Source organism: Neolamprologus brichardi, chromosome 9 (assembly GCF_056152115.1).
Source record: "Neolamprologus brichardi isolate AB-2024 chromosome 9, ASM5615211v1, whole genome shotgun sequence".
In the NCBI taxonomy this organism is placed as follows: domain Eukaryota; kingdom Metazoa; phylum Chordata; class Actinopteri; order Cichliformes; family Cichlidae; genus Neolamprologus; species Neolamprologus brichardi.
Genome location: NC_142112.1, coordinates 36,278,843 through 36,291,050, shown reverse-complemented (window position 1 = coordinate 36,291,050; position 12,208 = coordinate 36,278,843). Strand labels below are relative to the sequence as shown.

Genomic DNA, 12,208 nt, shown 5'->3' with positions numbered 1-12,208 from the left:
TTTTGGGATATTTTGTTCACCAGGTGATGCGCCACCCAGACCACGTCTCCTCCGCTGTGTACCTGTGGGCGCATCATGAGAAGATCATCGTCATTGATCAGTCGGTGGCCTTTGTGGGTGGGATTGACCTCGCTTATGGACGTTGGGATGACAGGGAACACCGGCTCACCGATGTTGGGAGTGTGACGCTCTCTCACTTGGAGCAGGTCACTTCTTCAGTTTAGTGTCACTTTGTGCAAGAATCAAAACATTTCATAGACCTCCTAAATTCCCATCATCACTCTCCACAGATACTTATCTCGTTTCTTTCAAATAGACTAAAGGATTTAATGCTCTGCTCACAACGAGAAAACCCTGCACAGAAACATACCCAGACAGGTGTTTAGAACCCTCATCCCATGTTCTGATATTAGGTGCTAATTAACCTCCTTATAACCAAGGGTGTTCCCCAGGGATCCATTCTAGGGCCTCTCAAATTAATAACAGTCTTAGCCACAATATCACACATGCCTACTCCAACTTTTATGTTTCTGATAGAATGATCTGCTGCTCAAAGTCTTCTTCTAACCAAGCTTTCTATAAACTGGATAACTTTTTAAAAACTTTCTTAATAAAAAATATTAAAAACCCAAAAATAACAGAAAGAAAATGATCTAAAACTGAACCCAATAGTCATAATTAATATAAATTAACTGAATTAACTGGATCAGATTTACATTAAAGAAAGCAGTACAAGAGTGATAATACATCTGTTTTATTGCTGTTTATTAGGCTGCAGCTGCCTCTCCCGGCGTGGCTGCCCAAGCCAACGGCAGTGGTACGTTTTCCCAGAGCAACGGAAAAGGCGTATTCACTGTGGCAGACTCGATGGACCAGCCAAGGCTAAAGAGTCACGGGAGGTTGAGGAGGACCAGGATGAGCATCAGAAGACACCTGCAGAAACACGGGCTGGCCCACGCCGATAGCGACAGCGACCTGGAGCACGAAGAGTGTGAGTTTTGCAAAAGTGCATGCACAACACAGCAGATGCACAGAACACGCTTATGTCAGGGTGCATGGGTGTACTTTCACTTTAAAAAAAACAAAAACTGCTTACTCGACTTTATGTGCAGAGTGTGTGTCTCTGCAAAAATAAAAGGTTTTTGCTTACCGGCGCTTAAATTATATTGTGTTTTCATCCTTGCCTTCAGTATTTTTACAAGGTTTTGATGAAACAGATGCAATTTGTTTAGGTTAGCTTAGGGAGACTGTGAGCCACATGGGACTCTATCGGCTAATGACATTGGTATCTTCTGCCTCCATGTCTCCATCACATGCTGCTCTTTTTAAATGTAGTTTCATAGGATGATCTAAAATGGCTCTTTTGATGTTGGAGGTTGCCAACACATGGGTTAGGTAAACAGTACTGTGTGCTACTGGTGTACGATTCATGCCATTTTGGGAATGACATTCCTATGGAAGATGATAGGTGACAGAGTGAGGTAATCATCAATAATCAAAGCATCAGCTTTGCCCCCATAAAACTTTGCAAAGTTTAATGAAATAGAAAACAGGAATTAAAGACAAATGAATCTAAAACTATTAGTTTAGGTTATTTTTTGTCTTTCTTTTAAATACATTTCATCTTAAAATGTAAATTTTTACTAGGTTTATTTATTCCTTGCTTTTATTTGATTTATTTTTATTTCCTTTCTTTTTATTACTTTAATAAAAACATTTATTATTATCTGTTTATCTTTATTAAATCAATACATGCATTCTTTCTTGTTAGCTGTTTCTTTACTCTCTTTTTGTTAAATTAAAACATTTCTTACATTGTTTTCATCATATTTGATGGTGGCGTTCGTGCTGATGCTTTCTTATCTGCCTTGGTCTCGTCAGTCTCTTGTATTATGTGTCCGTCAGAACTGCATCAAGAACAGCTGAAATTAACCTGTAGTTAATGAGGTGTTATTAATTAACATGAACTCAAATGGTCCTGCTTAGAGGGAAGAAGGTGATTTGATGTGTGTTTTCATGGGCGCTGCGTTTAGGTTGGTCTGACAGCATCAGCAGCCATCAGGCTCTGATCCCCGGCAGGCTGTCAGAGCCGAGGGTGGCCATACCGCTCGGCCTGTGCCAGGCTGGTGAGTTGGAAGCAGGGTGGCTGCTAGATCGCCTGTTTTGCAGTGTGCTTTGCTGTGGTTTGAGCTTGACTGACTGACATTTGATTCTGTTTGTCAAAGGTCAATCTAAGCTTCTATTCTTTTATTTAACTTAAATTAAGACAAGACATTTAATCAAAAGAATAAATGTTATACCAGGAAAACAATTAGTAGAAATTTTAGTGTGCCAATGCAGTCGCTACTGTATGAGTTATCACTAACAAGCAAGCGTTAACAGACCTGATTTAACCTCCTAAGACCCGAACTCTTCCACGACATGCATTTTTAATTTCTCTTTGATATTTGGGGATATTGGGGCCCAATGAATGTAAAAACAAAGAATTACCAGATTTTTTTTTTTTTTTTTTTTTTTACCTTATTTTTGTTTTTAAGAAAAATAAGAGCCACATATGAGGATATTCATTTAAAATGTTGATAGAACAGTAGCAGTACAATGTCCTCGTAAGTGGATATCAGGCCCATGTAGAGCAAAATTGAGTATTTTAGTCTAAATAACCCAAAATGTTATGTCCACATATGTGGACACCAGGTCCTAGGAGGTTAATGCTTCCATCTAACAGGCCTCTGTGTGAACCATAAGTCCCGTTACAGTGGGATAGTCGGGTTTTGATTCATAATTTGGGCATGTAGAGAAAAAGGTCTGGCCACGAATGGGAAACCTTCAGATGGCAACTCAGAATAGAAGAATGGAAGTAATCAAAACCCGCTTCTACGATAATATATACCTGAGAGCCTCCAGTGTGTCCTGGCTTTTCAGTCTTTGGAATTATTTTCTCTTTATTTTAATGAGTTTTTGGACACTTTTGTTCTATTGATTTTCTAAACAAAACAAAAATCTCACTCAAAAGTCTAAAAGTTTAATGTTCCTGATCGACTGACTTAGAGAGACTTAGGCTTGGAGCTTTTTATTGTCATTATTGTCATTGTACAGCATAGGTGTCAAACTCTGGCCCGCGGGCCAAATTTGGCCCGTAGACTAATTACATTTGGCCCGCGAAGCCATACCAAATTACTATCAGAGCTGGCCTACTGGTATTATACAGCTAATATATATATTGTTTAGTATTAAGCTTTGCTTGTTCCATATTCAGTTTTTCAGCAAAACGTGTTTGAGTCCATAAAAAAGATTCATACAAGAGGGACCTGTTTGTATCACGATGGAAGAAATGGATGGACTACATTAAAAAACACAGGCCAGTTTTTGCTTTTGCTTTAGATTTTGACTTTGTTAACTACTAGAAGACTAGAGGAAATATTAGTTACATTAATGGAAACAAAAACACACTCCCTACATTTATTTGTTTATTTTTTTTTTCTTTTTCCTTATGTATTTTTTATTTATTTTGTTTGTTGTTTCCTGTTTTGCTTCTTTTTCTTTTCTTCCTTTTCTTTCATTCTTATTGTATGGATATTTTAGTTGTTTAAATATAGAAAAAAAAGAAAAAATATATGTACTGACAGATAGCTGAAGATGATGGTATTGTATAGTGATTCTAAAATGTCAATTAAAAAAAAAAGAAGAAAAGATTCATTCTTATATCTGGAGGAATAAATATATTTCAATAAATATTAACGTTAGCCCGCGACTTTGTTCCAGTTTTGAATTTTGGCCCACTGTGTATTTGAGTTTGACACCCCTGTTGTACAGTTTCTTGCACAGTGAAATGAGAAAACAATATACAACGAGGGAAAAATCAAAAGCAATATGTATGTGTACATATATACATATATGTGAGTGAACTATATACATGGTGTATGCATTAGAGACATTGAAACAGAAACATTGTGGGGCTGTATGCAAGGGCACGTAATAACACGTTTTGATCAAACGACCAAAGGTACTCAGTGCTGTTATCTAGTCCATTGCACCTGCATGCTCAGTGAGCTGAGAACATAAATACATTCAGAAACATCAAAAAAAGCTAAGAAATGGGGGAGTAAGGAGAAAACACACAGAGGGTGAAAACGTGTTTAATGATAAGGAATCAGCCTTCTCTTAAATAACTCACAGCTCAGTCTGATTGTGGCCTGTTTCAGATTTTCCCTTTAATGATATACCACAGCCTGTAATCACTTTCACTCCATTTATTTATTTTTTAAACAAACACGTTTCTGAGCGCGTTTCCTTCCTGCAGTAAAACAGCTGCTGCAGGCATTTTGTTTGTTTGCCACGTTCATCTACGTTAATCCTGCTGATGTCATATCACAGGGAACGTGATGCAAATTAAACAATAAGGGCAGAAAAATCACCCCTGCTGTTGCTTCTTCTCTTTGTTTGCACATCTGACGCAGTTGACCGTATGAATATGTTTTTAAAATGAGCCTCCAGCCTGGCGGGTAGGTGAAGTGATTGTAGTGCAAACAGGGTGAGTGGAGTTCAGTCTCTGTTTATATCCTGTCCTCCTTCCAGCTGCTGTTTCATGTCTTTAAAATGGCTGTTGAAGCATTTTCAACACCCATATATCACTGACAGAGTCTCCATGGCTCTTTAAGATAAGCTGCACTGTAAAATTAAATTGGTTCCCAGAACTTAAAAAGACTCATTGCCTCAAAAAACAAAGTGAAGTTTACTTAAGATAACGTCCATTGCAGGTATACAGTACTAAGAATAGCCAGATGTTTCTGGCACAATACTAAATGTTTACCCTCTGATAATCCTTTCAAGTTCTACTAAATTAAAAAATGATTTGTGCTAACTTACTTAAAAAAAATCACATTATTTTTTATGTAATGTGTGCTGTGCTGGTCCTGAGCCTCAAAGCCTGTAAGAAGCAAGCAGAGGGAGAAAAACCATTTAGAAGCTGATTTGATCCTTAATAGCTGTGCAGCCATTATAACTTACAACACAGAAGGTCAATGCAGACCCCATACAACCACATTAGACTAACACATATAGTATTAAAAACATCATCTATTACTGTGTCTGAATGTGTGTTGTTGGCACTGTCAGTTTACGCCTAAAGAGATATGTGTGTTAAATTAGGTGGTTTTATTCTTTAATGTAATCATTACATGCTTGTTAAAAGAGTCCATGTCCAACTTGTGGGATCTTTACTCCACATAAAAACGTATAAAACGACTTCAGGTGAGCTTGGAAAGAACTGCTTTTGTTAATTGGCGCTACATAAACAACATTTAATAATTTAATAAAAATCCAATGCTCATGTAAAGGTATTAAACCAGTCTTATTTTTAAATGGCTGGATTTTTTTTGTTTGATTGTATGAAAGTGTGCTTTTCATTTGATCTATGACCTCAGTAAACACTTTCCAGATCGGTTTATGGCCTCTATTGATCCATGGCCACTATTAAAGTATGGTCCTTATTTGTATCACTTTGGACAATAAATCTCACGTACCGTGCTGACGCCATCCATCTCTGATATACAGTTTAACTGTGGTGTGTGCTTGGATGTGTATTTTTGTCAGCAGCAGTATCCTTGAAGATCCCACCATGTTTGAAAATGGTGCGTTGTTTAAACAGCACAGGTGCAACATCAGGAAAACTGAAATGCTCAAAGAAGAGACCGTTGTTATCATTGTATATTGACCATATAATGGTTTGAAATAAGTATAATAAGAACTGGTCAAAAATGAACCCAGGTTGGGTGAACTCACTGAAATAGTTCATTGTCTTCTTTTGATGATAGATAATTGATCAATATCAATTGTTTTATAGCCTCTGTCCCAGTGCAAAATGAGCCTGCGGGGGTCGGAGAGTTGCATGGGAACACGCGATTCTGGCACGGGAAAGACTACTGCAACTTTGTGCACAAGGACTGGATTCAGCTAGATAAGCCTTTCGATGGTAAGCACATCATTGATGGTCTCACTCTTGATGCTTTTCTTTAGGTCTGAACTTCCTGTTTCTGCTTCTTTAGATTTCATAGACAGGCACAAAACTCCCAGAATGCCTTGGCATGACATCGCCTCAGTGGTTCATGGGAAAGCAGCTCGGGATGTGGCCAGACACTTCATCCAGCGGTGGAATTTCACTAAGGTTGGGGGTCATGCTGCTGCTGCTTCAGTCTGAATAAAAATGACAGAACTGGGAAAGTTGTGATCAAAAATGATGTGATCCCTGGTTGAACTGACCTGGACTAAACAAAGTCTGCTTGATTTTCATGACTGTTGAAGAAAAAGTTGATGAGATCTCTTTTCTGTTGCATTACCAGCTTGTGAAGCCAAAGTACCGCTCCCTGTCATACCCATATCTGCTGCCCAAGTCTCACACCACAGCTGGAGAACAGCGATACCAAGTCCCCAACTGCATCCCCACCAAAGTACAGGTTAGTAGAGGTACTACCCCCAAGTAGGCTACTTTGGGGTTGTTGTTACTTTTGCTGGCTTAGCTAATAGTCATCTGGTGTCAGTTATGTGCCTTAATCTTCGGTGAATTAATTAGTTTTACATTAATTGTAAAAAGTTGAAGCTACAAACATTGGTTTATATACTGTAATATACATTATTATGTCGTTTGTTGTGTCCAGATCAGCCTGTTTCTCACTTTTCAGACAGGAGCTTTATGATTATTAGGCCAGAACGTTGCCACTTGAACTGACATGTTGTTTTGTGGTGTCCCCCAGAGCTCTGTCTTAGGTCCAATTATGTTTCTATTCAATTCAATTCAGTTTTATGTATATAGCGCCAAATCACAACAGCAGCCGCCTCAAGGCGCTTTGTATTGTACAGTAGATCGTACAATTGTACACGATTCCTTTTGCACACCAATCCTTTCATTTCCATGAAGATAATATTCAGTGATTCATCTCAAATAACCTTCGTAGAGTTTGACTGCGTTGTCTTGTGGTCAGTTTAGGATCACATCAGTTGTGAATAAGATCTTTATTGTCCTTGCTTGGGGTTCTTCCCCAACTCAGAGGTAGAAATCCACTGTTTTCTGGCAGAGAACCAAGACCTCGTACTTGGAAACTGTACAAGGTCAGACTTGGAGGTGCTGACTCTCATTCCAGCTGCTTCACGTTCAACTGCAAAATGCCCCAGCACCTGCTGAAGATCACACTCAAATCAAACCAACAAAACATCATCTGAGTTACTAGGGATGGGTATTGATAGGATTTTCACGATTCCGATTCCATTTTCGATTCTGTTTAACGATTCGATTCTTTATCAATTCTCTTATCGATTCTTTTTAAAAAAGGAGAACACTAAGGTCGATTAGCTTAGAACTTTGTTTTATATCTTCTCTTCGAACAAGATAGAAATTTAGGAGTAACATGGCCTTACAAACCCAACAGTGACATCTTGAGAGATCCACAGCCTACGGCTCTTCAATGGGGTGTCACAGGGTCCCCAGGAAAAAAAATTGTAAATGTAAAATAATAAAATAAATATTCTTCTGTAGCAATAACAAAGTATAACATAAATTATTCTGTAGCAATTACACAAGAATATCCAGTAATGTCCCTGCCTACAATTAAACACATTCACTTACTGAAAATCATCTGCTGTGGCAAATGGGTGCAAGCCTTTGACCACAAACTGAGTCACTGCTCGGTGACATTCGTCTATCCTGGCCTGAAAGGAGACGCTACCGGTAGACTGCAGTGAGAACTGCCAGCATCTGAGCCAGACTCTGTCTCATCATGGTCACCTAAATGCACAGTAATGGCAGGTTTGTAATAAGGCAGATCGCGCTAACATAATATACACTGTTAGTTGATTATTTACCTGCCGCATTAACGGGAGAGGACGTGCAAACGTTACCGCTGCTGCTGGGTTGAGATTCACGAGTCCGGAGCGGAATTAAAAACATGAAGTATCTACTTTGCAAGTTGCCCCGTTGTCATCCGTTCTCGTAAAGTATAATCAAACTTTTGGGCGCCGTGTTTCCTGCCAGGTAAATGACGCTCCGCAACGTGGTGACGTCATTCGGGGCGACTGGAATCGATAAGGGAATCGTTTGCAAAAATGGCAAACAATTCCAAGGAATTGAAACAGTGGGAACCGGTTCTCAACAAGAACCGGGTTTCGATACCCATCCCTATGAGTTACAGTTCAGAGGTTCCCAAAACATAAAAAAGACAAAATCATGGGAAATGTTATAAATTTCCCACATAGTTATTTGTTTGTAATTCATTTGCTAACCCACATCAGGTTATCCAGCATGGAAAAATTAAGCAGAATAAAATCAAAATATGGGAATAAATGGGAATACAACTAGCTGATAACCAAATATAGAAACATGTTCACAAGGAAGAGTTTCCAACTTTTTTTTGTAAATGTTTAGCAATCACTAAGCTGAAGCTGAAATAAACACAAAAAAGTAATAAATCTTGTCTGTGAAGTTTCCTCTGAGTGACAGGAAACAGAGTCCTGTGACTTGTTCCCATCTCTAATCTGTGTTCCCTCAGATCCTGCGCTCAGCTTCAGATTGGTCTGCTGGCATCAAATACCACGAAGAGTCCATCCACAATGCCTACGTCCACGTCATCAAGAACAGCCAGCACTTCATCTACATAGAGGTTTTCATTTTTACAGATATAACACCTTCCTGTAGTAGAAGTATAACAACAAAAGTAGAAATTGTTTCTAAAAGCTACAACATAGAAAGATACCAACTTGATTTTTAAAGCTTCAGCCTTATTTTGGCTTCATGTTCTTGCAGAATCAGGACTGCGTATGCAGCATGAAGCTTTGATATCCACAGGAGCACTTCGCAGAAAATATTTATGACCTTTGTACAGGATATAAGAATGTTTCTGTTTTTATCTCCCAGAATCAGTTCTTCATCAGCTGTGCCGACAACAAATATGTTTTCAACCAGATAGGAGACGCGATTGCAGAGCGCATCATTCGTGCGTACAGGTAAAACACAAATGCACACAGCGTAACGCTGAAAGAACTCACAGTTTGTCGATGTTTGTGTGGCTGCTGTGTGTTTAGAGTAAAAACACTCCGATGGACTCGACACTCGCTCTGGTTTATTGTGACATTATTTCCTGGAAACACAGTGTTTGTGTTGCTCTGTGTACCTTCCACATGTTTAACAGATGAACTCGGTCTGACACAGTCGAAGAGCTCGTTGGATACTTTCCATTTCGATGGTTCTCCTCTCTGTGATGTTTTGCCGGCGGGAACTTGAGTTTATTCCATCCTGCAGAAACACAAACCTGCCCCGACGTCTCTGTGGCTTCAGTTTATAAACAGTCCAGGATGGTTTTTGATGAACCTTCCAGCTTTAGTGGATGCACACGCAGGAAAACATGTGCAGCATATTTAATGCATAATTCATTTAAAGATCTTTAAAATGGCCACACTCTGAAGTTCAAATTCTTAATCGAATCTTTGTATTTACACTATAGCAGATGTGGTTTTTTTTACCCGCATAGACACGTTTTTATCTGAGTTTATGCTTCTGAGAAGACACATCTGTTTTTGCACCAACTTCCTGGGCTCAAAGTCAAAGTTGTGCACAAGAACAATGTCCATTCTGGAAAATTCACGGACTGCTTGTTGTTGTACAGTTATTTAGAAGATTGTTTTGATTTTATAGTCATGTTTAGAAGGACTGAAGTACCTCTTCCTCCTCTCAAGTTACTGAGCTCATTAAAATAGCCTTTAATGAATCAAGCGCGAATATAACCCTCTACCAAGCTATTGGATATTTTGGATGTTCTGGTCCTGGAGGCACTGATCTTTGTTTGATGGCATCTCGGATAAGGTTGCCAAATTGATGGACAGTTAATGGATGTTTAATCACCATCTGAGGTGTCAAGCCTGGTAGCGAACTCTGCAGTTGAGGGAAAAGCTGCCAATCATTGGACGTCATCAAATAAAGACAAAAGAGTCTAAAATATTGTGAAAAGCTTCATAAATACACTGAAATGTTGTGATTTTCTATGTGTGATTTTAGGGAGGGTAAAACGTATCGCGTTTATGTGGTGACGCCGCTGTTGCCGGGCTTTGAAGGAGACATCAACACTGGAGGCGGCAGCGCCATCCAGGCTGTCATGCACTTCAACTACAGGTGTGTGTGTGTTTTTGTAAGTAACAAAGAATGAGCCATGTTAAACCACTGCCACACCTTACCTTTTAACACACACACCTGTTATATCTGCCGTGTGTGTGTGTGTGTGTGTGTGCCTTCACTCCGTTCCTTTTTTTGTTGAAGCATTTTTTCCTCGCCCACATTCTTGAGTAAACAGGCAGCGCTTCCTGTTCAACCATGCTGACACACACAGAGCCTTGTGTTGTGTGGAATGTGGACTTGCTGCTAAACCTCCTCTGTCTCTCTGTCCCTGCAGGACCATGAACAGAGGAGACCACTCCATCATTTCCCAGCTCAAGAGAGAGAGTAAGTCAGCACTGCAACACCCTGATAGTTACAGGGTGTCACGTAGCTGCTCTGGTTGGGACTATGAGCTCTCTTTGCACTGTATCCACTGTATTTTCCATCATTGTGTCACAGCCTTTAACATATGTAGGGTTAAGTTAATAAATTAACTTCAAGTTCTGAAAAAAGCAGTTTATTTACAGTCAGCTGAATCTTAGATAGACTTTTAATCTCAAATCCTGTTTATCGTGTATATTTGTGCAGTAATGCCTAAAGCTTGGTTTATACTTCTGCTGGAAATCTACGTCCTAACTTGTGTAGTAACCAGAAACTCCTTTTATCCCTAAAATGAAACAGTCCATACCATTCAAGTCATTGCAGCGCAGTGTTAAAATGGGATTCCAGTTACAGTGCAGATTGTTACAGTTACAGTGCAGATTGTTACAGTTACAGTGTAGATTGTTACAGTTACAGTGTAGATTGTTACAGTTACAGTGCAGATTGTTACAGTTACAGTGTAGATTGTTACAGTTACAGTGCAGATTGTTACAGTTACAGTAACTTCAGCAATGTTTTCCTGTAAATTGTAGTTGTAGCAATGAAGCTCTTACCTGAGTCAATTTGAACATTTTATTCATAGTTCCCTCGCTCACTTCAGTTTCATTTGTATATCACCAACTAACACTTTTATATTGTAAGATAAATAATAGAGGTGGGAATCACCAGACATCCAACGATACGATATTATCACAATACTTAACGCACGATACGATATTATTGCAATTTTTTAAAATATTTTGCGATATTCAGATTCTGTACATAAAGGTAAACTTTATCAATATTCATTTTATCTAATATCAAAGTCTCACACTCAGTCTTTCTCTCATTTCAGTTTTATTGTTGACAAACTGAACGGTTTGTATTACAGTCTAGTCCAACTTAACTGAATCAACCATCTGGTACAATTATAGCTATTCTGAACTCTGCAGTTTATGAAAACTATGCAGCCCCTTCAGCAACTGAAGAATTTGAAAGTAAATTAAAACAAAATATAATTTTACATTAAATAAAAAAGTTTTAAACTTAATTAAAATAAAACATGTCTTAAATTAAAATAAGTAAACTGTCATGTTTATTGCTGCCATAAAAAAAGTTAAACACATTTGGACAGTGAAGGAATGTCAGGATTCTTGCTCAGAAAAAGGATCAACATGCTCTGAAGTCAGAGCAAAAATTTGTAACAAAATATTGATTTCTGCTGTCCCTGTATCCATACATTATTAGCAAACAAAATATCACAATACTACACAGTATCGATTTTTCCCCCACCCCTAATAAATAATCTATAGTATCAGCCAGAGAAGCGCATCAGTCAGTTCTTTATGAGCAAACACTAGGTGACGTTGTGGATCTTCTGATCTTTCTATACAGTTTCAATGATAAAAACATAATGATGTGATTGTAACTGTGTGGCGTTTGCTTGCAGTGGGAGATAACTGGATAAACTACATCTCCATCGCTGGTCTGAGGACTCACACTGATCTGGAGGGGAAGCTCGTCACTGAGCTCATCTATGTCCACAGCAAGATGCTCATCGCGGACGACAACACCGTCGTCATCGGTGAGCAGCTTCAACTGAGTATAGGAATTAAATTCCACCCTGAACATGTATAATAGAGAAGCGAGAAATGAGAGCTGCAGAGTGAGACGTGTCAGAAGATTTTAGATGTTTTTAAAAATGGTTCAAAA

The 12,208-nt window shown here is 38.8% G+C and overlaps 1 protein-coding gene across 2 annotated transcripts in view; it reads left to right on the top strand.

Annotated features, from left to right (window-relative positions):
• LOC102783850 (phospholipase D1-like) overlaps positions 1-12,208 on the top strand; it is a 54,641-nt gene that overhangs the window by 34,917 nt on the left and 7,516 nt on the right. For both annotated transcript variants that reach the window (XM_087846482.1, XM_087846480.1), the window contains exons 14-23: positions 24-206; positions 772-991; positions 5,843-5,971; positions 6,045-6,163; positions 6,339-6,452; positions 8,538-8,648; positions 8,903-8,991; positions 10,040-10,153; positions 10,431-10,480; positions 11,946-12,080. In XM_087846482.1, coding sequence (XP_087702608.1) covers positions 24-206; positions 772-991; positions 5,843-5,971; positions 6,045-6,163; positions 6,339-6,452; positions 8,538-8,648; positions 8,903-8,991; positions 10,040-10,153; positions 10,431-10,480; positions 11,946-12,080 — 1,264 coding nt within the window. The remainder of the gene's footprint in view (positions 1-23; positions 207-771; positions 992-5,842; positions 5,972-6,044; positions 6,164-6,338; positions 6,453-8,537; positions 8,649-8,902; positions 8,992-10,039; positions 10,154-10,430; positions 10,481-11,945; positions 12,081-12,208) is intronic.